General features: G+C 59.1%; 1 gene segment (V, D, J or C); it reads left to right on the top strand.

The window, feature by feature from the left end:
• Window positions 1–8,054: 8,054 nt before the first annotated feature.
• On the top strand, window positions 8,055–16,943 carry LOC102972602. The segment is given in 5 exon segments: window positions 8,055–8,136; window positions 15,306–15,596; window positions 15,873–15,929; window positions 16,055–16,384; window positions 16,493–16,943. Coding segments are annotated over 5 exon segments (1,074 nt in total).
• Window positions 16,944–26,152: the final 9,209 nt, after the last annotated feature.

The following is a 26,152-nucleotide window of genomic DNA, read 5'->3' as shown; positions in this document are numbered from 1 at the left end:
ACTGATGAATGGATAAAGAAATTGTGGTTTATATACACAATGGAGTACTACATGGCAATGATAAAGAATGAAATATGAACCTTTGTAGCAACGTGGATGGAACTGGAGAGCGTGATGCTAAGTGAAATAAGCCATACAGAGAAAGACAGATACCATATGGTTTCACTCTTATGTGGATCCTGAGAAACTTAACAGAAACCCATGGGGGAGGGGAAGGAAAAAAAAAAGAGGTTAGAGTGGGAGAGAGCCAAAGCATAAGAGACTCTTAAAAACTGAGAACAAACTGAGGGTTGATGGGGGGGTGGGAGGGAGGGGAGGGTAGGGGATGGGTATTGAGGAGGGCACCTTTTGGGATGAGCACTGGGTGTTGTATGGAAACCAATTTGACAATAAATTTCATATATTGAAAAATAAATAAATAAAAAATAAAAGTATAAAGTATAATTAGAAAAAAAAACAAAAAAAAGATAGTAAGAAAATAACTTAAAAATATTTCACTACAAAAAATAAACTAAACACAAAAGATAACAGTAATGCAGGGAATCAGGACCAAAAAAAAGCTGTAAGGCATGTAGAAAACAAATAGAAAAAAAGACAGAAGTTCCTCCTCATCAGTAATTACTTTAAGTGAAAATACAATCAAAATACAGAGATTGGCAGAATGGATAAAAAACACATGATCCAACTATATGCTTGTTATTTTTCAAGAGACTCACTTTAGACTCACAGAAAGAAATAATTTTTTAATTTTATTTTTTTAATTTACATCCAAATTAGTTAGCATATGCTGCAATAATGATTTCAGGAGTAGATTCCTTGATGCCCCTTCCCCATTTAGCCCATCCCCCCTCCCATAACCCCTTCAGTAACCCTCTGTTCTCCATATTTAAGAGTTTCTCATGTTTTGTCCCCCTCCCTGTTTTTATATTATTTTTGCTTCCCTTCCTTGTGTTCATCTTCCCTTGTGTTCATCTGTTGTGTTCATCTATTCTTTCCTGCTTTGTCAAAGATTAGTTGGCCATATGTTTGTGGGTCCATTTCTGGGTTCTCTATTCTGTTCCATTGATCTGAGTGTCTGTTTTCGTGCCAGTACCATACTGTCTTGATGATTACAGCTTTGTAGTATAGCTTGAAGCCCAGGATTGTGATGCCTCTTGCTTTGGTTTTCTTTTTCAAGATTGCTTAGGTTATTTGGGGTCTTTTCTGGTTCCATACAAATTTTAGGATTATTTTTTCTAGCTCTGTGAAGAATGCTGGTGTTATTTTGATAGGGATTGCATTGAATATGTACATTGCTTTGGGTAGTATCGACAAAACAAATATTGAAAGTGAAAGATTGAAAAAACTTTATGTGGGGTGCCTGGGTGGCTCAATTGGTTAAGCATCCTACTCTTGATTTCAGTTCAGGTCATGATCTCAGTTTGTGAGATTGAGCCCCACATCAGGCTCCTTGCTGACAGTGCAGAGCCCACTTGGGTTTCTCTCTCTCTCTCCCTCTCTCTCTCTTCCCCTCCCCCATCAAATAAATAAATTTTTTTAAAAAATGTTTTATGGAAATAATAGCCAGAAGAGAACAGGATTGACTGTACTTATATCAGATAACATAGACTTTAAGTCAAAAAAAGTTTATGAGACAAAGAAAAACATTATATATCAATAAAAGATTCAATACAACAAGACGATATAACAGTTATGAACATTTACACCTCCAATGACAGAGCAACAAAATATATGAAGCAAATTGCATGGAATTGAAGTCAAAGAAAGATAGTTCTACAATAACAGAGGCTTCGATACCGCATCCCCAATAATGGACAGAACAACCAGACAGAAGATAAGTAAGGAAACAGGACTTGAACAACACAATGAACCAAGCAGATCTGACACACACAGACACACATGCAGAGCACCCCACCCAACAACAACAACACACACCTTCTTCTCAAATGCACCTGGGCATCCTCCAGGAGGGACCATAATTTAAGACACGGATTAAGTACCAATAGATTTTAAGAGATAGATTTCATACAAGGTATCTTCTCTGACCACAGGGGGATGAAGTTAGAAATAAATGACAACAGTAAAAGTGAAAAACACACAAATTTTTGTAACTTAAACAACACACTCTTAAGCAACCAATGGATCAAAGTATAAATCACAAGGAAAACTAGACCATACTTAGGGATGAGACACCTGGGTGGCTGAGTTGGTCAAGCATCTGACTCTTGATCTCAGCTCATGTCTTGATCTCAGGGTCATGAGGTCAAGCCCTGCATTGTGCTCTGCACTGGATGTGAAGCCTTCTTAAAAAGAAAAAAGAAAAAAGAACACACTAGGAATGATTAAAATTAAAAAAAAAAACAATGAAAATGATAGTAAGAGAATGCTATGAACAGCAATATACCAACAAATTGGATAACCTTCATGAAATGGATGAATTCCTAAAAGTTCAACCTACCAAGACTAAATAATCAAGAAATAAAAAATCTGAACAGAGCTATAACTAGTAAGGAAATTGAATCTGTTAATCAAAAATATCCTGACAAATAAAAGCTCTGGACCTATTGGTTTTGCTAGTGAATTCTACCAAACATTCAAAGAGGAACAAATACCAATGTCAAACTTTTCAAAAATATTGAAGTGGAAGGAGCACTTCCTAGTTCATTCTATGAGGCCAGCATCACCCTTACACCAAAGCCAAAGACACTAAAGAAAGCCACAGACCAATATCCCTTATGAACACTGATGCAAAACCCTCAACAAAATACTAGCAAGTCGAATACAGCAACATATTAAAAGGATTATATACTATGACCAAATGGGATATATTCCTGCAATGTAAGGATGTTTCAACATACAAAAATTGATCAATTTTGGGATGCTAGGTGGCTCAGTCCATTAAGCATCTGACTTCAGCTCAGGCCATGATCTCCTGGTTTGTGGGTTTGAGCCCCACGTTGGGCTCTGTGTTGACAGCTCAGAGCCTGAAGTCTGCTTCAGATTCTGTGTCTCCCTCTCTCTCTGACCCTCCTTGCTCATGCTCTGTCTCTCTCTCTCTCTCAAAAATAAATAAACATTTAAAAAACTTTTAATTGATCAGTGTAATATACCACATTAATATAATTAAGGTAAGAAAAACACACGATCATCTCAATTGATGCAGAAAAAGGACTGGACAAAATTCAACACACGTATATGATTTGTAAATCCATTCAACAAACCAGGGAAACAAGGAAACTACCTCAACATATCAAAAGCCACATATGAAAAATCCACAACAAACATAATACTCAGTGGTGAAAGACTGAAAGTTTTCCTCTAAAATCAGGAACAAGGAAAGGATGTTCATTTTCACCACTTCTATTCAACATAACACCGGAAGTTCTGACCAGAGAAATTAGGCATGAAAGCGAAACAAAAATAATCCAAATTGGAAAAGAAGAAGTAAAATTATCTCTGTTCACACAGATGATAAGGTCTTATGTGCAGAAAACCCTATAGATTTCACACACACACACACACACACACACACACACACACTGTTAGAGCTAATAAATGAATTCAGCAAGTAGCAGTATACAAATTCAGTACACAAAAACCAGCTGCATTTCTACACACTAACAATGAACAATGTAAAAAGGAATTAAGAACACAATTCCATTTGCAATAGCATCAAAAAGAATAAAATACTAAGAACAAACCCACCCAAGGAGGTGGAAGTCTTGTGCAATGAAGACTACACACCATTGCCAAAGGAAGGAAGACACAGAAAAATGGAAGCACACCCATGGTCATGAACTGGGAGGTCTAAGGTTGTACAGGTGTCAATACTTCCCTAAGCGATCTACAGACTCAGTGCAATTCCTATCAAAATCCCAATGATGTTTTCTGCAGAAATAGAAAGACCCATCCCATAATTTATATGGAATCTCAAGGAACCCTAATAGCCAAAACAATCTTGAAAAATGAGAACAAAGTTTGAGGACTCAACACTTTCTGATTTCAAAACTTACTACAAAGCTATAGTAATCAAAACAGTGTGCTACTGATATGAAGACAAACATATAAACCAATAGAACAGAGTAGAGAGTCCAGAAATAAACCCTCACATATAAGGTTAAGTGATTTGGGGCAAGGGTGCCAGGAGCATTCAATGGGGAAAATATTTTCAATATTTTCAATAAATGGTTCTGGGAAAACTGGATATCCACATGGAAGAAAATGCAGTTGGAATCTTATCTAACATCATCTACAAAAACTAACTGAAAATGGACCAAAGACATAAGGGTAAGACCTAAAACTACAAAACGCTGAGAAGAAAACACTGGGAAAGTTTTGCAGTGTCAGAATTTCTTGGATGTGACACCAAAAGCACAGGCAAGAAAAGAAAAAATAGATGAATTGGACTGGATGAGAATTTAAGGATTTTTTGGCATTAAAGGACACCAGCAACAGTGAAAAGCCAACCCACGAAAGTGAGCAAACGTTTGCCAATCACACATCTGATAATGTCCAGTATGTCCATTAATCACACATCTGATAATGTCCATTATTAATGTCCATTAATGTCCAGAATCCAGACATAAAAACTGCTGCTTCAGCGTTTTTGCTTTCCAAAAATTGTGTAAAATTTCTCTTATGACCAACCATAATCTGGGGCCACTCAGGGAAAGGATCCTAAGAAATTTAGTTACTTCTTAGCTAAATTGACATAGACCAAAACCACCACAATCCACTCCTTGTCAACCAAACATGCCTCTTTGAACCACCTTTAGTTTCCAAACAAAACACAAGAGCAACATTACCTTCCACCTACCATAGTGAAATTATCCCACATACAACTGAAAATACGCCAACCCTCTTTCCAAAAGAGGGTACAAAGTCCAATACATCACTTTAAATGTCTTTGGATGGTGTCATCTCTCTTCTTGATAACTAATGCTCAATTTTTGATATCTTGCAAATTAAATACTGAGATATGGTAAATCAGCATTAATGCATCTTATGTGAGATAGGACAGAGATGAGAGGGTGGAAAAAAAGAAAAAAAAATTGGTCAGTATATATACAAATTTCATATCAAAATCTGGACCATCTTGGAATTCCACGGACCACATTATGGATGAATCCAATCTTCTCTATGGGGCACTCCTGCTTGGTGCCAGGTACTCAGGTTATAGAAGTGGACACTGTCCGTGGCTTTAAGACACGAGAGATCATGGGATGATGGTCCAGATACTTTCTTAATCGGTAAACTCTTGCATAAAACTATTTTGCTGTGCATGGGCTGCCTCTTCCTTGCCAGAAAGGGGCCGAGCCATGTGAACCCAAAGGACAACAGGCCTTGTGTACAGGGTTCTCCCGGCCCACCCAACTGCTGTCCGTGGTGCTGCTTTTGCTTTTCTGTACAGCACAAAGAATTCTTTTAATAAATAGATTTTGTTTTTTAATTTATTGAAGTACAGTTGACGCACAACATTCTGGTGGCTTTGGGCGTGGAGCACGGGGATGGGACAGTCTGTGCACTATAAACGGCTCACACCCGTGTGCCACGTTTGTTGCGAACGATGAGCCAATGTGAGCGGATTACGGCTGAGTAAAGTCCGGAGTTCACAGTAAGGTCCACCCCTAGTAGGTTCTCTGAGCCTGCACCCTGTCCGCGGTGCTGCCCCGGTCAGCCCGCTGTTCAGGCTGCTGTCCTCGTGTTTCCCCCACTACCGTTTCCTACAGAAGAATCGCCCGGCCCGAAGATCCCCTCTGCCCCACCCGTTCCTTCCTCCCTCCCCCCAAACGCCCGGCAACCGCTGACCTTCTCGCCGTCACACTACATGCGCTGTCCCCCACATCACGCAGTGCGGATGGTACAGCGTGTAGCCTTCTCCAGCTGCTCCCTCCCCTCAGGCCACACGGGCCGGCACGCGGCCCACATGTGCCCACGGGGTGCTGACTGTAGGGCTTCTCGGCACGAACAGACCTTCCAGTGGCCCTGCCACGAGGAGGGCAGGTGTGTGTGCTGGCCTGGCAGCCCGAGCCCTCCTCCACCTTCTGTAAGAAAGAATATCATGTCGTCCAAGGTCACTTTGCTTGAAAGAGGCACCCCCGGCGGGGGAGATGGTCCGCACCATCCAGGTGAGGGTACTACACAAATACCTCATATGCCTGCACATAATATTGCATATACACAGTAAGCATCTGCAGGCGCCTGGAAGCAGGTGCCCATAAGGGGAGGGGAGGGGTTGCTGAGACGCTGTGGCAACAAGTCAGGCTGGAACGAGCCAGGCCCCGGGCCAGGCTGGTGTCTCACGGCTGCCCTGGACGACCACCACCGCAGGCTCTGACGCCGCGGGTCGGGGAGAGGCCCCTGGAAGGGACATCCGTGAACACCTCCAAAGCATCTCTTTGTTCTTGTAACCACACGGTGAATGTTTCTGAAAGCCAAACCCAGAGCTCAGCGTGAGGGTTGAAAAGCGTCAACACTAGGTAATTTCATCGCCTCACCAACTTTTCTGTGAAAGGATTATTCTGGAAAGGACGGGCCTTGCAAACCTAGGCTGGGACAGGTGTGTGGTCTCTGCCAAAACCCAGTGCCTGACGGCCCACATCCCACTGCCACGCCCTCGGCAGCCGAGGCAGCCCTCCCCCACACTGATCCGCCACAGCAGGTGCCCCAGAGCCCCGTGATGACCCCACGAGGGACAGCGACCGGCGCCACGCCAGGGGCACTGCATGGGGACCAGGGGAGGGAATTAGCTGTCCAAGGGAAGTACGATGTGCCACTTTGTCTTGCCAAAACCCTGCCTTTAGAGGTGCCTGGGGCCCCATGTCCCTAACGCACGGTAGCCGGGACACCCTCGAGGGTTTTGCCAAACTCATCGGTTCCGGTGATCTGACCAGAGTTGTGTAGATGGATGTGCTTCTTGAGCAACCAGGGGCCCACAGCTTGCAGAGGACCCTAACTGCCGGGCACCGCGAGAGGGGGCCGGGCTGCGGGAGCCCGGAGTGTGGGGTGCACACTCCCTTCACCGACGCTGTGACCGATGGCATTTGCAAAGTGGCCACTGCAGTATTTCCAGGACCACGGGCTCCTCCATCACCTTGCCCTGCCCCACGCAGGGGGCGGGGGTCTGCTCCCCTCCCCAGAAGCCCAAGGGTCTCTGTGAACTCCGTGGGGATGGGGACACAGAAGGGTCATTGCTGGATTCCTAAGATCAGGACCTAAGGAGACATGGCTTCTCGTGGGAGTCAGGCCCTGGGCCCAGCGCAGCCGTCCAGCTACGGCCAAGGTGCCATTCTGGGGAGCCCCGGGGACCGAGCGGGCCGGACCCACCCAGCCAAGGCCCCAGACCCTAGGAGGGGCCCAGAGCCCTCGCTCACATGAGTGTGAGCAGGGCAGAGAGCCTCGCACCACAGGCCGAGGGCTCCAGGCACACCCACAGCCCAGCAGGCCCGGATTGGGACTTGGACGTGGTGCGGAGGCGTCCCCATCGAGGCCTAACACCGCAGGAAGCGGCAGCCTGGGGTGCACACTGTGGTTGTCCAAACACAGGGGCTGAGGGTTCACGGCCCCCTTGCACGGGCAGCACAGGGACCACACAGGGTCTCTCAGATGCAGGGACATTTTCAGGTCCGGTGACCACCATGAACTCTGTCCCTGCACATCAGGCTTCTATCTGTCCTCTAGGGTAGTAGCTTCCCTCTGACCATGGGCAGATGACCGTGACCGTGGCTGAAGCCAGAGGAAGACAGCGTCCCACCAGTGAGGCCACACTGCTGAGTGGACGGGACAAGGCCCAGGGCAGGGCCTCAGGCTATGGGTGGGTCAACCTGTGCCCACACCACACGCCCAGGTGAAAGCGGGGTTCCTGTGCCCTCCTTTGGGACCGCAGCCACCCCCCACAACCCACCCCCACACACCCAGGCCCTCTGAGACAGAAAGTACCCAGAAGAAAAGGGAACTTCAGAAAGCGTGTCGCCGAGCCACCTAGTTTCAATCCTGTTCTTAGTCTTCCCACGGCTGCCTGGGGGCTAGGAAGGGGGCTATGGGCACAGAGCTCAGCCACAAGGAGCCACATGTGCCTGGGGCCAGAGTGGGGAGGGCCGAGGTGCTGGGGCCAGCCTTCCATCGCCCCAGCCCTTGGTGAGTAGGCTCCGCACGGAGAGAGGGCGGCGTGGGGGCAGCAGAAGCAGCACAGGAGCCAAGGAGAGACAGGGCCCCACGGAGGGGCCGGAGCAGCCAGCATGGGGGGCACAGGCTGCCTGGGGGCCAGGGCACCGGCCAGGGCAGGGACGAGGGAAGCATGGGCAGGAGCGCCCACGCCAACATTGCTGGACGCACCGGACATGGCAACTGGGCCTTCAAGGAACATGATGGCCATGGTGGGCCTGAGGCCTGCCCTTTGCCATCTGTGCTGGGAGCCCAGGGCTGGGCTAGACTGCGCTACTGCAGGACCAAGGCCGACACGGACAGACAGGCCTAAGGTGAGGGCACAGGGAGAGGCTGGCCCAGCACAGGGGAAGAAGAGGACCCCAGATGGCCCGAGGGTCCTGTCCCGGACACTGGGGCTGGCTCTGGCCCCAGGCCAGGGTCAGAGGTGCTGGCCATGGGGTCCTGGACTGCAGCAGATGAGCAGGGACAGAGCACGAGGGGCTGGCAGGGGCTCCCGTGTGCTCTCCCCTGCACAGGGGCAGACGGTCAGGAGCCAAACCTGGGCTAAGGAGTCTGGGATGGGCAGCTGAGACCGGGGCAGCCCTAAGAACACACAGTAGTTGCGGGCTGAGCTCGCCTGTGGGGGAGAAGTCATGGGGCAGCAAGGGCAGAAAGCAGCTGTGGTCCATTAGCTCCAAGGACCAGTGGTGGAGTTTGTGTAGGTGAGCAGGGGAAGGGGGAGAGCAGAAGGGGCAGGGGGAGAACAGGAGGGACAGGGGGCTGCCCCAGGAGCTCCCAGGCAGAACACAAAACTTGTGCAGGGAGCAGGGGCAGGGGCAGGGCAGGAGGGTCAGGGGGAGAGCAGGAGAGGCAGGGAGAGAGCAAGAGGGGCAGGAGGAGATCGGGAGAGGTAAGGGGGAGAGCAGGGTGGGCAAGGGGAGAGCAGAGAACACACAGAGCTTGTCAGGTGAGCAGGGGCAGGGGGGGCAGGGCAAGAGTGGCAGGGGGAGAGCAGGAGAGGCAGGGCTACCCCCAGGAGCTCAGGGGACCAGGCAGAGCTTTGGAGGATGAGTAGGGGGGGTTGGGAGAGAAGGAGGAGCAGTGGGAGAACAGGAGGGGCAGGGGAAGAGCAGGAGGGGCAGGGGAGAGCAGGAGGGTAGGGGCAGGGCAGGAGGGGCTGGGGGAGGACAGGAGAGTCAGGCCTCCCCAGGAGCTCAGGGGAGCCAGCAGAGCTTCTGCCGGTGAGCAGGGTTCCTGGGGGAGAGCAGAAGGGGCAGGGGGAGAGCAAGAGGGACAGGAGGCTGCTGCCCCAGGAGCTCCCAAGGAGCACACAGAGCTGGTACAGGTGAGCTGGGGCAGGGGGCAGGGCAGAAGGGGAAGGGGGGTGGGGGAAAGAGGGTCAGGGCTGCCCCAGGAGCTCAGGGGAGCACACAGAGCTTAAAAGGGTGAGCAGGGGCAGGGAGAGTGCAGGAGGGGCAGGGGGAGAGCAAGAGAGGCAGGGGAAGAGCAAAAGGGGCATGGGGAGAGCAGAAGGGGTGGAGGGAGAGCAGAAGGAGCAAGGGGAGAGCAAGAGGGACAGGACCGCTCCAGGAGCTCCCAGGGAGCACACAGAGCTGGTACAGGTGAGCAGGGGCAGGGGAAGGGCAGGAGGGGCAGAGGAAGAGCAGGAGAGGCAGGGCTGCCTCAGGAGCTCAGGAGAGCCAGCAGAGCTAGTGCAGGTGAGCAGGGGCAGCAGGGTGAGGGCAGGAGGGACAGGCAGCTTCCCCAAGCATATGGGGGTACACAGAGTTGGTACAGGTGAGCGGGGGCAGGGGGGAGGGCAGGAGAGGCAGGGCTACACCCAGGAGCTCAGGGGAGCAGGCAGAGCTTGTGAGGGTGAGCAGGGGGTTGGGAGGGCAGGAGGAGCAGGGGGAGAGCAGGAGGGGCAGGGAGAGGGCAGGAGGGGCAAGGGAAAGAGCAAGAGGCGGTAGGGCTGCCCCAGGAGCTCCCTGGGAGCAGACAGAGCTGGTACAGGCGAACAGTGACAGGGGGCAGGGCAGGAGGGGCAGGGGGGAGGGCAGGAGAGGCAGGGCTGCCCCAGGAGCTCAGGGGAGCAGGCAGAGTTTGTGAGGGTGAGCAGGGGTTTGGGAGTGCAGGAGGAGCAGAGGAGAGCAGGAGGGGCAGGGGGAGAGCAGGAGCCACAGGGGAAGAGCACAAGGGGCAGGGGAGGGGCAGGAGGGTAGGGACAGGACAGGAGGGGCTGGGGGGAGGACAGGAGAGTCAGAGCTCCCTTAGGAGGTCAGGGGAGCCAGCAGAGCTTCTACCGGTAAGCAGGGTCCCTGGGAGGGCAGCAGGGGCAGGGGGAGAGCAAGAGGGGTAGGGCTGCCCCCAGGAGCTCCCTGGGAGCACACAGAGCTGGTACAGGTGAGCAGGGGCAGAGGGCAGGGCAGGAAGGGCAGGAGGAGCAGGAGGGGCAGTGGGGAGAGCAGGAGGGAAAGGGCTGCCCCAGGAGCTCCCAGGGAGCACACAGAGCTGGTACGGGTGAGTGGGGGCAGGGAGGAGGGCAGGAGGGGCAGTGGGGAGAGCAGGAGGGACAGGGAGAGGGCAGGAGGGGCAGGCAGAGGGCAGGAGAGGCAGGGCTTGCACCAGGAGCTCAGGGGAGCAGGCAGAGCTTGTGAGGGTGAGCAGGGGCAGGGGGAGGGCAGGAGGGGCAGGGGGAGGGCAGGAGGGACAGGGGGGAGGGCAGAAGAGTCAAGGCTCCCCCAGGAGCTCGGGTGAGCCAGCAGAGCTTGTGCCAGTGAGCATGGTTAGGGGTAGAGCAGGAGGGGCAGGGAAAGAGCAAGAGGCGGTAGGGCTGCCCCAGGAGCTCCCTGGGAGCACACAGAGCTGGTACAGGTGAGCAGGGACAGGGGGCAGGGCAGGAGGGGCAGGGGGGAGGGCAGGAGAGGCCGGGCCGCCCCAGGAGCTCAGGGGAGCAGGCAGAGTTTGTGAGGGTGAGCAGGGGGTTGGGAGTGCAGGAGGAGCAGAGGAGAGCAGTAGGGGCAGGGGGAGAGCAGGAGCCACAGGGGAAGAGCACAAGGGGCAGGGGCAGGGGCAGGAGGGTAGGGACAGGACAGGAGGGGCTGGGGGGAGGACAGGAGAATCAGGGCTCCCCCAGGAGGTCAGGGGAGCCAGCAGAGCTTCTACCAGTGAGCAGGGTTCCCGGGAGGGCTGCAGGGGCAGGGGGAAGCAAGAGGGGTAGGGCTGCCCCCAGGAGTCCCTGGGAGCACACAGAGCTAATACAGGTGAGCAGGGGCAGAGGGCAGGGCAGGAGGGGCAGTGGGGACAGCAGGAGGGACAGGGAGCACACAGAGCTGGTGCAGCTGAGCAGGTGCAGGGGGCATGGCAGAAGGGGCTGGGGGAGAGCAGGGGAGGGGCAGGGTGCTGCCCCAGGAGCTCCCAGGAAGCACAGAGCTGGTACAGGTGAGCAGGGGCAGGGAGCAGGGTAGGAGGGGCAGAAGGCAGGCAGTAAGGAGAAGGCTACCCCCAGGAGTTCAGGGGAGCAGGCAGAGCTTCTGCCGGTGAGCAGGGTTACTGGGAAGGCAGCAGGGGCAGGGGGAAGCAAGAGGGTAGGGCTGCCCCCAGGAGCTCCCTGGGAGCACACAGAGCTGGTACAGGTGAGCAGGGGCAGGGGGCAGGGCAGGAGGGCAGGAGGGGCAGGGGGGATAGCAGGAGGGACAGGGCTGCCCCAGGAGCTCCCAGGGAGCACACAGCACTGGTACAGGTGAGTGGGGGCAGGGATGGGAGGGCAGGAGGGGCAGTGGGGAGAGCAGGAGGGACAGGACTGCCCCAGGAGCTCCCAGGGAGCACACAGAGCTGGTACAGGTGAGCAGGTGCAGGTGGCAGGGCAGAAGGGGCTGGGGGAGAGCAAGAGGGGCAGGAGGAGAGCAGGAGGGGTAGGGGAGCACAGGAGGGGCAAGGTGCTGCCCAGGAGCTCCCAGGGAGCACACAGAGCTGGTACAGGTGAGCAGGGGCAGGGGGAAGAGCAGGAGGGGCAGGGGAGAGGGCAGGAAAGGAAAGGTTGCCCCAGGAGCTCAGGGGAGCAGGCAGAGCTTGTGAAGGTGAGCAGGGGTTGGGAGAGTAGGAAGAGCAGGGGAAGAGCAGGAGGGGCAGGGGGGAGCCGGTAGGTGTAGGGGGAGACCAGGAGTGACAGGGACTAGCAGGAGGAGCAGGGCAGGAGGTGGGGGCAGGGCAGGAGGGGCAGGGGGAGGACAGGAGAGTCGGGGCTCCCCCAGGAGCTCAGGGAAGCCAACAGAGCTTGTGCCAGTGAGCAGGGTTCCTGGGAGGGCAGGAGGGGCAGGGAGAGAGCAAGAGGGGTAGGGCTGCCCCAGGAACTCCCTGGGAGCACACAGAGCTGGTACAAGTGAGCAGGGGCAGGGGACAGGGCAGGGGCAGGGAGCAGAGCAGAAGGGGCAGGGAGAGGGCAGGAGGGGCAGGGGGAGGACAAGCGGGGCTGGGGAGTGGGCAAGAGGGGCAGGGGGAGAGGAGGAGGGGTAAGGGGAGAGAAAGAGGGGTAGGGCTGCCCACAGGAACTCCCTGGGAGCACACAGAGCTGGTAGGGGTGAGCAGGGGCAGGGGGCAGGGAAAGAGGGGCAGAGGGGAGGGCAGGAGAGGCAGGGCTGCACCAGGAGCTCAGGAGAGCAGGCAGAGCTTGTGAGGATGAGCAGGGGGTTGGGAGGGCAGGAGGAGCAGAGGGAGAACAAGAGGGGCAGGGCTGCCCCAGGAGCTCCCAGGGAGCACACAGAGTCAGTACAGGAGAGCAGGGGCAGGGGCAGGGCAGGAGGGGCAGGTGGAAGGCAGGAGGGGCAGGATTGCCCAGGAGCTCAGGGGAGCAGGCAGAGCATGTGAGGGTGAGCAGGGGTTGGGAGGGAAGGAGGAGCAGGGAGAGAGCAAGAGGGGCAGAAGGAGAGCAAGAGGGGTTGAAAGAGAGCAGGAGGGGCAAGGGGAGAGGCAGGAGGGGCAGAGGGAGAGAAAGACATGTAGGGCTGCCCCAGGAGTTCCCTGGGAGCACACAGAGCTGGTACAGGTGAGCAGGGGCAGGGGGCAGGGCAAGAGGGGCAGAGGGGAGGGCAGGAGAGGCAGGGCTGCACCATGAGCTCAGGGGAGCAGGCAGAGCTTGTGAGGGTGAGCAGAGGCGGGGGGACGGCAAGAGGGGCAGGGGCTGCTGTGGGGCAGGGCTGCTTCAGACAAGCTGTAGACAGGAGGACACAGTGACCCTGGACTGTCCCCAGGGACCTGAGCTGAGAGAGCTTCCTGCAGCAGGCAGGGTTCTGGTGAGGTCTGGAGTCTGCAGGGGCTCGGGGTGGGAGTTCTGGCCAGGAGGTGCTGAGGGCGGCAGGGCAGGGGAGGTTAGGAGTGCTGCAGGGCAGGGGAGCTGAGGCCTGAACTGGCAGGACCAGGTCTCAGACATGCAGAGGCAAGAAGCTAGAAGGATCCAAGGCCTGGGCTCAGCATGAGGGGCCAGGCAAAGGGGTGGGGTGGAGGAGCTGCTAGGAGGAGGTGAACCTATGGGGAGCACAGACAGCTCGGAGCTACCACCAGGCCAGGAGCTCAGGGCAGCAAGTGAGCTTGTGCAGGTGAGCAGGGGCAGGGGAAGGAAGGAGTGAAAAGGGAGAGGACAAGAGAGGCAGGGATATCCCCAGGAGTTCTGGGGAGCAGGCAGAGGTTATGACAGTGGACAGGGGGTTGGGAGGGCAGGAAGAGCAGGGGGAAAGCAGGAAGGGCAGGGAGAGGGCAGGAGAGGCAGGGCTGCACCAGGAGCTCAGGGGAGCAGGCAGGGGATGTGAGGGTGAGCAGGGGGTTGGGAGGGCAGGAGGAGCAGGAGGAGAGCAGGAGGGGCAGGGAGAGGGCAGGAGGGGCAGGCGGAGGGCAGGAGAGGCAGGGCTGCACCAGGAGCTCAGGGGAGCAGGCAGGGGATGTGAGGGTGAGCAGGGGCAAGGGGGAGGCAGGAGGGGCAAGGGCTGCCCCAGGAGCCTCAGGGGTGAAGGGCAGAAGGACTGAGCTAAGAGCAGCCCTGGACTAGGTGGGAGCTGAGCGGTACGGCACACAGAGACCACGAGGGCGGGGCCCAGGTGAGCCTCCCTGGACACGGGAGGGCGTGAGCCGCCCGAGGCCCGGTGGACAAGGTAGGGGGGAGAGGCGAGCCTGGGTAGGAAGGTCTCTGGGGCTGAAGGGACAGCGGTGGCCACAATCTTAGGCTCAGGGGCGCTGACCCCGCTCTGGAGGCTCGTGCGGATGGGGGACAGAAGGCTGGACATGACAAAGCCAGGAGGGGTGGCTCAGGGCAGTGGACCCGGTGCAGGGAAGGAGGGGTTGCTGGGAGTTTGAGGCAGGGCCGCCAGCCTGGAGTGTGGGTGGGAGGGGAGGCCAGGCAGGGCCATCAGACTTAGCAGAGGGGTCGGGTCTGGCTGGGGACGTGGGGTCTGAGGTGCTGGCACCGTGCACGAGAGGACAGCCAGGGCGGGGCAAGGCTCCCACCGGCACTGAGGGGCAGGCAGGCTCAGGAAAGACCTCGGCTGAAAGAGGGCTCTGGGGACAGGGAGGAGCTGGACAGGCCCCAGGGCACGGGCACTGAGTGAGCCCAGGAAGGCCTGAGAGGGGCTCAGGGCAGGGCCGGGATCCGGCGCCCGGGCGCTTTAGCTGCAGAGCTGACCCAGAAGATGTGAGGCCTGGAGGGCAGACAGCAGGCCACGACGGGGACTCCGGGCTGAGGGGCACGGGCAGCGGGTGGCAGAGGCCTGCTGTGTTCAAGAAAGGTCCCGCTGGCCCAGGGCAGATCCAGGCTGGGACAACAGGGCAGTGGGCTCAGGGCCTCAGCAGAGGCCCGTTGGGAGCAGGGGCCACCGGTCAGAGCTCAGACGGATGGCTCGGTCAGGCCGAGCACCCACAGGAAGCCCGAGTGGGGACCCAGGGGCTGGGCCCAGGAGACTCTAATCCAGCAGGAGGTCACCCAGCACCGACCGGGCCCACGGGGCCAGCACGTGCAGCCGCAGAAACACAAGGCCCCGGGGCGGCAGAGAGCTACGCCGGGCGGCTGGTCTGCAGACTTCCTGGAGGGCCACCCCAAGCCCGGGCACCTGATACCCTGCCCGGACCCTCCCAGGAGCGAGACCCTTGTGGTCACACGGCCTCCTCTCTTGCAGCCTCCACCACGGCCCCATCGGTGTTCCCACTGGCCCCCAGCTGCGGGACCACATCTGGCTCCACCGTGGCCCTGGCCTGCCTGGTGTTAGGCTACTTCCCTGAGCCGGTGACCGTGTCCTGGAACTCCGGCGCCCTGACCAGCGGTGTGCACACCTTCCCGTCCGTCCTGCAGGCCTCGGGGCTCTACTCTCTCAGCAGCATGGTGACAGTGCCCTCCAGCAGGTGGCTCAGTGAGACCTTCACCTGCAACGTGGCCCACCCGCCCAGCAGCACCAAGGTGGACAAGACCGGTAAGAGGGTGTCCACTGGGAGACAGGCCAGGTCAGCTGGTCCACCTGGACCCCGGGGCACAGGAGAGGCACCTCTGTCCCCCAAGCTCGGGGAGGAGGGCCTCTGGGCCTGGCTGCCTGGTCCAGTGTGAGCACAGGCTACACACCCCCACCATACTTCATCTCCACTGCAGGCACCAGTCTGGGGACGCCCCCCTGACCTGCCCTGACCTAGCCCACCCCAAGAGCTGTCCCCACCCCTGGCCCCCACTAACCTCCAGTCTGGTCTCTCTGCAGTACCCAAAACAGCGTCCACAATAGAGCCCAAACCCTGCGACTGTCCCAAATGCCCAGGTGAGTCAGCAGGGCACCGCCCTGCACAGCAAGGCCATGGCCCGCATCCAGGAACTGCCTGGTGGGGGGAATGTTCAAGAGAGCCCCCCCAAATGCTGACCCCTGCATTGTGTCTCCCACACCAGTTCCTGAGATTCCTGGGGGACCGTCCGTCTTCATCTTCCCCCCAAAACCCAAGGACACCCTCTCGATTTCCCGGACGCCCGAGGTCACGTGCTTGGTGGTGGACTTGGGCCCAGATGACTCCGATGTCCAGATCACATGGTTTGTGGATAACACCGAGATGCACACAGCCAAGACGAGGCCGCGTGAGGAGCAGTTCAACAGCACCTTCCGTGTGGTCAGTGTCCTCCCCATCCTGCACCAGGACTGGCTCAAGGGGAAGGAGTTCAAGTGCAAGGTCAACAGCAAAGCCCTCCCCTCCCCCATCGAGAGGACCATCTCCAAGGACAAAGGTGGGCAAGAGGACAGATGGGGCACAGGGAGGTCGAGTGGGGCCTGGCGGACCCAGGCCAGCCCTCCACCCTGGGAGTGACCATCTGTGCTGACCTCTGACCCCACAGGAGAGCCCCACGAGCCCCAGGTGTACGTCCTGCCTCCAGCCCAGGAGGAGCTCAGCAGGAACAAAGTCAGTGTGACCTGCCTGATCGAAGGCTTCTACCCGCCTGACATTGCCGTCGAGTGGGAGATCACCGGACAGCCGGAGCCAGAGAACAACTACCGGACGACCCCACCCCAGCTGGACAGCGACGGGACCTACTTCCTGTACAGCAGGCTCTTGGTGGACAAGTCCCGCTGGCAGAGGGGAAACACCTACACCTGCTCGGTGTCACACGAAGCTCTGCACAGCCACCACACACAGAAATCCCTCACCCAGTCTCCGGGTAAATGAGCAGCGCGCCCGGCCCCCCAGCAGGCCCCCGCGGGCTCTGAGCGCCCACCCCTGTGTACATCACCCCCCGGGCAGGCACCCTGCGTGAAATAAAGCACCCAGCACTGCCCTGGGACCTGTGACACTGTCGTGCGTCTTTCCGAGGCAGAGCTCAGGACACCCAGGCCTCTGGGAGGTGCGGGCAGGCCAGGCTCCGAGGCTCAGGGGTCACCATTCACGGGAGAGCGCGGGTCCCACCAGGGGCCGGGACCTGAGTGGGCAGGTCTGCACAGGCGGCCAAAACTCATGGCCGGGAGCCGCCTGGGACAGAGAGAGGGCTTGGCCAGGGGCTACTCAAGGCCGGAGGGGGGCGACAGGGAACGGAGAAGCCCTCCAGAGCCCCTCAGGGAACGGGGCGCACGGTCTTTCCCACGTCTGGACCCGCCCAAGCTGTGGGACGCTGGCCTGTCCTCTTCCGCTGCTCCCCCCGTCCCCTGGACCTCTTGAGAGCTCTGAGTTGTAGCTCTGTGCCAGTGCAGTAGCCAGGCCTGACCCATGCTGTGAGGACAGGCCCTCACCCTCCCTCAGATGAGGCGGCCCCTCCTGACTTCATCCTGCCTGGGGCCAGGCCTGTCCACTCGTGGGGACACTCACCCCGGTGCCCCAAACGGGCAGAGGCAAGCAGTCCTGAGTGCCCAGGGGAGGGACCATCCCAGACACCCACAGGGACGCTGAAAACAAGCCCCTCCCACTGAGCAGGGCCACCTTCACAAACACACACACACACACGCACACACTGGGCCTCACACGGGACAATGTGCCCGGGCCCAGACCGGAACCAGGCTTGGGAACCCTCACCGTGGACCCCAGCCTGGTCCCCACCCCCTCCCACACCCATCGGCTGCTCAGCAGCCCATCCACACGCCGACCACGCTGACCAGCCCTTCTTCTCCCCAGGACACTGGGTCCCCTCCCAACACACACCAAAACCCCCACCCCCAGCTGGCCTGACACTCGCACCCACTCGTTCGCTAGGGTCACTCCCTGCCACCCTCTCGACCCTTCCCTGGGCTCTGCTGACCCTCCCACCCTCTGGGCCGGGTCCCCAGGAGAACGGGTGTGGTGGTCAGGCTGCCTTCCCCCCAGACAGCCCCAGCACAGCGCAGAGCAGAGAGGGAGCGCGTCCCCACGGGCCGGGCCCAGGCGGGAGGATGGGGGCACCGAGGCCGGTGCCCTGAGGCTACGGAGGGCCGCGACCGTCACCCCGGGAACCACTCCTATGGGCAGGCATGGCACTGACCGCTCCCTTCCTGTCCAGAGCTGCTCCTGGACGACAGCTGTGCGGAGGACCAGGACGGGGAGCTGGATGGGCTGTGGACCACCATCTCCATCTTCATCACGCTCTTCCTGCTCAGCGTGTGCTACAGCGCCACCGTCACCCTCTTCAAGGTGGGTGTCCCCGCACCGCCCCGCGCTGTGGCCCGCTGTCCCAGCGCTGGGGACCCGCTGGAACCACGCCATCCCCACACTGACTCGACGCTGACCCCATGCTGCCCCCACGCTGACCCCACGCTGACCCTGTGCTGACCCCACGCTGACCCACAGGCTGTCCCCACACGGACTCCATACTGACACCACGCTATCCCCACACTGACCAGACACTGACCCCATGCTGCCCCCACACTGACCCCACCATGACCCCACCCTGCCCCCATGCAGACTCCACACTGCCCCCACATTGACCCCACGCTGACCCCATGCTGCCCCCACACTGACCCCATGCTGTCCTAACCGTGACCCGATACTGACATCATGCTGACCACATGCTGTGGTCCCACTGCCCCCACGCTGACCCTGTGCTGACCCCACACTGACCCCACACTGGGGACTCACTGGAACCACGCTATCCCCACACTGACCACGACACTGACCTCTTGCTGACCCCACACTGTGGACCCCACTGACCCCATGCTGCCCCCATGCAGTTCGCACACTGCCCCCACACTGACCCCACGCTGACCCCATGCTGCCCCCACACTGACCCCACGCAGACCCCATGCTGACCCCACAGACTCCACACTGCTCCCGACCTACTGCCCCCATGCTGACCCTGTGCTGACCCCACACTGACCCCACACTGGGGACTCACTGCTTGTGACCCACATGCTATCCCCACACTGTCCAGACACTGACATTCCCATGCTGCCCCACACTGGCCCCACCATGACCCCACGCTGTCCCCACTGTGACCCGTGCTGCCCCCCACACTGACCCCATGCTGACCCCATGCTGTGGACCCACTGTCACCATGCTGTCTCCCCTGTGACCCCACACTGACCCCATGCTGTCCTGCCTGTGACCCCCATGCTGACCCCAGCCTTTCCCCATGCTATTCCCATGCTGTCCCTGCAATGACACCAGGCAGTCCCCACACTGACTCCATGCTGACCTCACACTGTCCCCACACTAACCGCACGCTATCCCCACGCTGACCTCGTGCTGACCTCACACTGACCCCGTGCTATGGACCCACTGTCACCATGCTATCTCACGCTGTCACCCCACACTGACCCCCACGCTCTCCCCTCTACCCCATGTCATCCCCATGCTGTCCCCGAAATGACCTCATGCTGACTCCTGCTATGGACCCACTGTCACCATGCTGTCCCCATGCTGTTCCCACAGTGACCCCACACTGTCCCTGCATTGACCCCACGCTGTCCCCACACTGACCCCATACTGTCCCCACCGTGACCCGATGCTGACCTCACACTGACCCCGTGCTGACCTATGCTGTAGACCCACTGTCCCCATCATGCTGACCCCACACTGACCCCACAGTGACCCAATCACACTGTCCCTACAGTGACCCCTTGCAGAACCCACGCAAGCTGTGGACCCACTGTCACCATGCTGTCCCCACGCTGCTCCCAAACTGACCCCAGGCTGTTCCCACACTGACTCCCACACTATCCCCTCTGTCCCATCCCAGTCCCCATGCCATCCCCATATGACTCCCTCCCACTCAAGTGGTCCCGGGGAGGGGGGCACCAGGATGGGGGGCTGTCCTCAAGGGTCCCAACCACGTCACCTCCTGCCCTCCTGCTGCAGGTGAAGTGGATCTTCTCCTCGGTGGGGGAGCTGAAGCGCACGATCGCGCCCGACTACAGGAACATGATCGGGCAGGGGGCCTAGGGCCAGCCGTCCTGGGCGGGTGTCAGCGCTGCCCCAGACCCTGCACAGGATCCCGGTGCATCAGCCTGCTGCCAGGCCTGCTCTCCCGCCCTCTGACCTCGCCACCCTCTGACCTCACAGCCACCCTGGGCCTGCGCCCTCGCCCTCTGGCCTCGCGGCCCCTGTGAGCTGCATCCTGCGCCCTGAACCCCCGTTTGGAGAATCGCGTGGACGGCAGGTTGTGCCCCAACCTGAGCTGGTGGACGCCCGCTGGCCCCTCCACGGCGGCCGCCAGGCTACCGCTGTGGCCGCGCACGGCCAGCGGGCACGCTCATCCTGGAGGAGGCGGGCGGCTGGCGATCCCAGCGTCTGTCTGGCAGGGACCGGCCTCCGTGCGAACCCCGTCCAGGCCAGGCTCCAGGACGCAGGGTTTCCCCGGAGCAGCCACGTCCGCCCAGATCCTGAGGAAGCTTCCGACGTGTCACTAACGGTCAGTCAGATCTTCTGCTCGGGAGGAGACCGCGCAGACAAGGGCCTGGGCCTGTGGCTGCTGCAGGAGCCCCGTGGATGCCGGGGACAGAGTGACATCCAGCCAGACAGGCCTCCTGCAGAGGGGTCTGGTGACCTGGTCCCCGGGCCAGTGGGACACAGCCTCGGTGGACACAGGTGGAAGGTGCCAGGAGGCCAGGGCGGCAGGCCCAGCCCGCCCCACCCTGTGGCCGGGGCCTGAGTCCCAACAGGCTCACGCGGGGGGTGGGAGAGAGAGATAAGCCCACGGCCGGGCGGACCCCCAGGACTGGCTCTCCGCCCTGTCTTTGGGTGGGTGCCAAGTCGGGGCCCCCACATGGGAAGAGATGGCCACGCAGGGGAGGAGAAGCAGAGCCCCCAGCCCCAGGGACAGAGCCCGGGGCTCCCATATGGGAAAGCCACTGCTGAAGCTTGGCTAGCTTGTTTTATTCTTTTTAAATGTCTGGAGCTCCTTGATTTCCATTTGCATTTCTTTCTTTCTTTTTTTTTCTTTTTTTTTTTTTTTTCTTTTTTAATGACAATAAAATATCCTTAAAAACTCCCTAACCGGCTGGGAAGGTCTTCCTCTGTTGACGCGCCCCGTGAAATCCACAGACTGGCCGTGCCGTGTGTCGGTCCCTCCAGCCGTGGGAGCAGGACCCCCGGCCCCTGGGGTTCCTGGGGGGTGAGGTGCGCCGCAGGCGCGAGGGGTCACGTGACGCCTTGTGGGGCGCAGGGGGAGCATCCTGACCTGGCCAAGGGCACCGCAAGAGGCACCTATTGGGTGTGTATTAGCACGGGCTGCTAGCAAAGCACGACGGTCCCGTGGTGTGGACAACGTGCACTGATGTTTCCACGATTCTGGAAGCTAGCAGGCAGACCCGGGTGTCATGGGGCTGGTGGCCCCTCAGCATGTAGACGCCGTGTCCTCACACATCCGGCCCGCTATGCGTGTCTGTGCCCCGACCTCCTCTTACCAGGGGAGGAGTGAGTCCATGGTGAGGACCAGTCACACTGGATCAGGACTCACCCTAGTGACCTCGCTTTAACCTATTACCTCTCGAAAGACCCCATCTCCCAATACAGTCACATTCTGGGGTCCTGGCGGTCAGGGCTTCAAGATTTGAATTTGGGGAACGCATTTCAGGAGAGTTGGGTCCAGGTGGGAGCACCAGTGAAGGCCAGGTCGGGTGAGGCCCGGGGGGACAGCACTGTCCCAGGTAAGCGAAGCTGGACACCAGCCCAAGGGGTCAGGACACTCAGTCGGGGGGAGGCCCAGCGAGAACACCACCACCCGGGGGTGGGGGTGGGGGTGGGGGTGAGGGTGGGGGTGGGGGTGGGGGGCAGAAAAGACCAAGTTCTACAGGAAGAATGCCAAGTGGGGGCGGGCAGTCCATTGGCGTCAGGGGGCCGTGGGGTCCCTGGCCAGCAGCGATGGAGTCGGGATTCTGTCCTTGCAGTGCCTGGGGGTCTCGGGTCCTGGAGGTGCCCCGGGTTGTAGGAGACACGTGCACCTCGAGGGCAGAGGCGGGACCACACCTGCCAGCCCTTCCCAGTAAGGGCCCTGGGAAGGGAGGCCAGCACGAGGGGCTGCGGTCTTCTGGGGACGCAGCGGGAGAGGGGAGTGGGCTCTGAGTGTGCAGGTCAACAGCCCAGGCCGAGGCCCAGGGCGGGCAGAGAGTCGTGGCCAGCGCGGCCACGGTGCCTCAGGACCGCTCAGGGAGCACCTCCCACCTCCCCGTGGGCAGGGGCTGCCTCACCAGTGGGGGCCGCACCAAATACAGGGCGGCCGTGGGGAGAACGCCCCGGCCCCCAGGGGTCCTGGGGGCTCCAGGCGACCACACCATCCACACGGCTTGCCCAGCACCCCCTCCCTCTCGGTCCCCGGGCCGGGGCCCCCGCTCCATCCCCTGGACCAGAGATCGGTCTCCATCCTTCCCACCCTCCCACCGGAACGCCGGGGTCTTCGGCAGCTGGTTGACCCCATGGCCTCCGCGGGAACACGGGGCATGACCGGACCCTCCGCTCTCAGGGCAGGAACGCCCGCTCTTTGAGAGCAATCTCCCAGCGGGCCCTGAGGCCCCCACCTGTGGCCTTCCAATAACGCCATACACGTGGGCCCCCCCTCCACGTTCCCCCGGGGACCCACACACACCTACGTGCCTCCCCATGCAACCCCTCAGACCCCCTAAGGTCCTGCGGGCTGCTCCTGGGTGAGCCCCGAGGTCGGCCTCCTGCTGCCTGCCGCTCCTCAGGGGCCCCCTCCCCTGGGCTTCCGCTCAGACGCAGGCCTGTGCGCATCTCCCTTTGCCCGTGTTCACACCTCCACCTGTACCTCACACACACACGGACCAGCGGGCCGGCCTCGCTCCTGCTCCTGGGACCCACCTGGTCCCGCCCTCCTCCCACTCGCACTGGGAGGGAACCAGCCGGCGCCTGAACCCTGTCCCCACGGGGGGCCCAAGACGCACAGACGTCAGCGTGGGTGGCGGCGGGAAGGGGAGGATGCGACTGTGTCCCCACATGGCGTGTGTTGGAATCCTAGCTCTAAGTGTCATGGTGTTAGGAGGCGGGGCTTTGGGGCACCAGAGGTCGTCAGGGTGGAGCCCCCACGACTGGGGTTAGCGCCCTTATGAAAAAGCGAGCTGCCTCCCCGCTTCCGGCACGTGAAGGGGCAGAGAGAAGACGCCGTCCGTGAGCCAGGCAGCGGGGACCCCCCAGACGCCACGCCTGCTGGTACCCGATGTGGGCATCCAGCCTCCACACCCGTGAGGAGTGTCTGCGGTCTCTGTCGGGCCAGCCAGACGGCCGGACAGGAGCCACCTGGACGGGCGGACCTGGAGGAACGGGGTCCCCCAGGCCCCCTGGCCCAACCCCCTACCCCCGGGACCCGGCTCGGCCGGCCATCAGCGGGGTACAGGGCCACGAGACCGCCCCCAGGGGCTGCTGAAGCCCCGGGCTCCCGGACCACACGCAGCAGGCAGTGGACTATTAGAGGCCCCCCAGATGGCGGCTCGGTCACTGCACAGGGGAGGGCCCCCTACACCCCCTACACCCCGCGCTCAGACACTGCCCGGGGAACCAGGGCATCTGAGTCTGCAGGGAGCTGGGCCGGCAGAGACACGCCCAGAGCCTCAGAGGCGCCCGAGCCCCGCCCACCCCGCTGCCTGAGCTGCCGCACCCGGCGCCCCATCCGCAGGCACTCGGGTGCTGAGCGCCCGGTCCCTCGGGGGAGTCATCTTTTTCTTTTTAGAGGGAGAGAGTGTGCAGGGGGAGGGACAGAGACAGAGACAGAGAGGATCCCAAGCAGGCCCCACACTCAGCACAGAGCCCCATGCAGGGCTCGATCCCGGGACCCCGCCATCAGACCTGAGCCGAAAGTAAGAGTCAGACACTCATCCCAGTGAGCCGTCCAGGCGCCCCCTGTAAGGAGTGATCTTTTGGTGCATTTCAAAGTCTTGCAAAATATTTCCTGTAAACAAATTTCGCTCTCAGAGTATCCAGAATGTGCAGGGCACTCCGGCAAATCAATTGGCAAAATCGCACAATTCGGTAGAGAAACGGACACGAGAATTGAACACATGTTTCACAGAGGCTATCCAAATAGCCCTCAAACATACAGAAAGGACGCTGCGCTCCACCCGTCACAGGGAAGTGAAAATTTCTGAAAAGCCACAGGAGAGAAAGTGGTTCTGATTCCGACGGCGGTCGGTGCGGTGCCTTGTCTCAGACTAAACCTTTGCAGGCACAAGTATAAAGTGGAAAAACTGCCCGGCAGACAGTGATTTGAAGGCATCAGAGGACAAGCAGACACAGGCAGACACGGGGAAGACTGTGCCCTGGAGAGATTAGTCTGAGGGCAAAGCCCAGTCCTTGCCACAGCTGCAGCTAGAATGCAGGGGAGCGGGCACCCGTCCAGGCACAGGGGCAGGTCGTAGGGTTCGGGGCCCCACCTCAGACAGGTGCAGCCAGAATGCAGGGGAGCGGGCACCCGTCCAGGCACAGGGGCAGGTCGTGGGGTTCGGGGCCCCACCTCAGACAGGTGCAGCCAGAATGCAGGGGAGCGGGCTGCCGTCCAGGCACAGGGGCAGGTCGTGGGGTTCAAGGTCCTCCCTCAGTCAGTGCAGACCAGCGACGAGGCCAGGGTGCTGCGTCACGACCTTTATACAACGTGTGTCGGGCCAACCTGCAGACTGAAATCAGCCAGGTGGGGACAGAAATCGTAATGCACTGAACGTACCAAGGTAAGTTGTCTGTGAAGACGTTTCAGCCACGTAAGAACACACACAACGTATGTATGGAAGGGTAACATGTGTGTGCCACCTGCTCATAACATATGTATGGTGTTAGATTACAGTACAAATGTTTTTCCTGTGAGCAGTGCGGTCAAACAGTTTGGAGATGGTCCTGGCCAATGCTGTGTGACAACGGACGAAAACGAGCTGCTGAGACTGAAAGGACAGATGTAAAACTGTCACTAATGCAGACGACACAAGCACGTACGATGAAAAGGCAGCGGAATCCACACAGCCCTTAGAACCAGCAAGAACAGCAGCAGGGGCTCCAAACAAACCCAGGAAGCAGTCGTGTTCCGCTGTGTCAGCAGAAACCTGCTAAGAACGCGTCATCGAAAACGAGGCACGATTCACAGCAACCCAAGGACTTTCCGAAGAAAGAAAGCCCAAGAAACGGCAACTCCGGCAACGGACCTGAAAGGGCTCCGAGTGTCTGGAGAAAACCGCCTTCGGGGGCGGGCCGGCGCCGTGGACGCCACGCTACACCTGCCCGCCCTGCCCACACTGCCCCCGCACCCAGCCCTCCACCGTCAGCAGGGCCTTCCAAGGGCTGGGCGGGGGTCACCTTCCCCCTGCTCCCCCAGCACACACCCGGGCACACACCCACGGTCCAGAAGCAGCAGCAGGGTCGCCTGTCTCCTGTCTGCAGGCAGGACGCGGGCAGAGGCCAGAGCGGAGCTGCCCTGGAATGAGCTTAACTGGGCTGAGTTGGGCTGAGCTGGGCTGTGCTGGGCTGAGCTGGACTGAGCTGGGCCGGCTGAGCTGGGCTGGACTGAATTGTGCTGAGTTGGGCTGAGCTGGGCTGGGCTGAGTTGAACTGGTCTGAGGTAGACCGGGCTGGGCTGAGCTGAGCTGATTTGAACTGGGCTGAACTGAACTGGGCTGAGCTAGGCTGAGCTGGGCTGGACTAATTGTGCTGAGCTGGGCTAACTGAGCTGAGCTTGACTGAGCTGGGCTGAACTGGGTTGAGCTGGGCTGAGCTGAACTGAGCTGGACTGAGCTGGGCTGAGCTGGACTGAGCTGAACTGAACTGGGCTGAGCCAGGCTGAGCTGGGCTGGGCTGAATTGTGCTGAGCTAGGCTGGACTGAACTGGCCTGAGCTGAACTGGGATGGGCTGAACTGGGCTGAGTTCAGCTGGGATGGGCTAAGCTGGGCTAAACTGGGCTGGGCTGGGCAGGGCTGTACTAGGTTGAACTGAACTAGGCTAAGCTGGACTGAGCTGGCCTGAGCTGAACTGGGCTGGGCTGAACTGGGCTCAGCTCAGCTACGATGGGCTAAGCTGGGCTAAACTGGGCTGGGCTGGGCTGGGCTGGGCTGAACCAGGTTAAACCGAACTGGGCTAAGCTGGACTGAGCTGGCCTCAGTTGAACTGGGC

Source organism: Panthera tigris, chromosome B3 (assembly GCF_018350195.1).
Source record: "Panthera tigris isolate Pti1 chromosome B3, P.tigris_Pti1_mat1.1, whole genome shotgun sequence".
In the NCBI taxonomy this organism is placed as follows: Eukaryota; Metazoa; Chordata; class Mammalia; order Carnivora; family Felidae; genus Panthera; species Panthera tigris.
The sequence above is the reverse complement of the archived record's forward strand: the minus strand, read 5'-3'. Positions and strand labels throughout refer to the sequence as shown.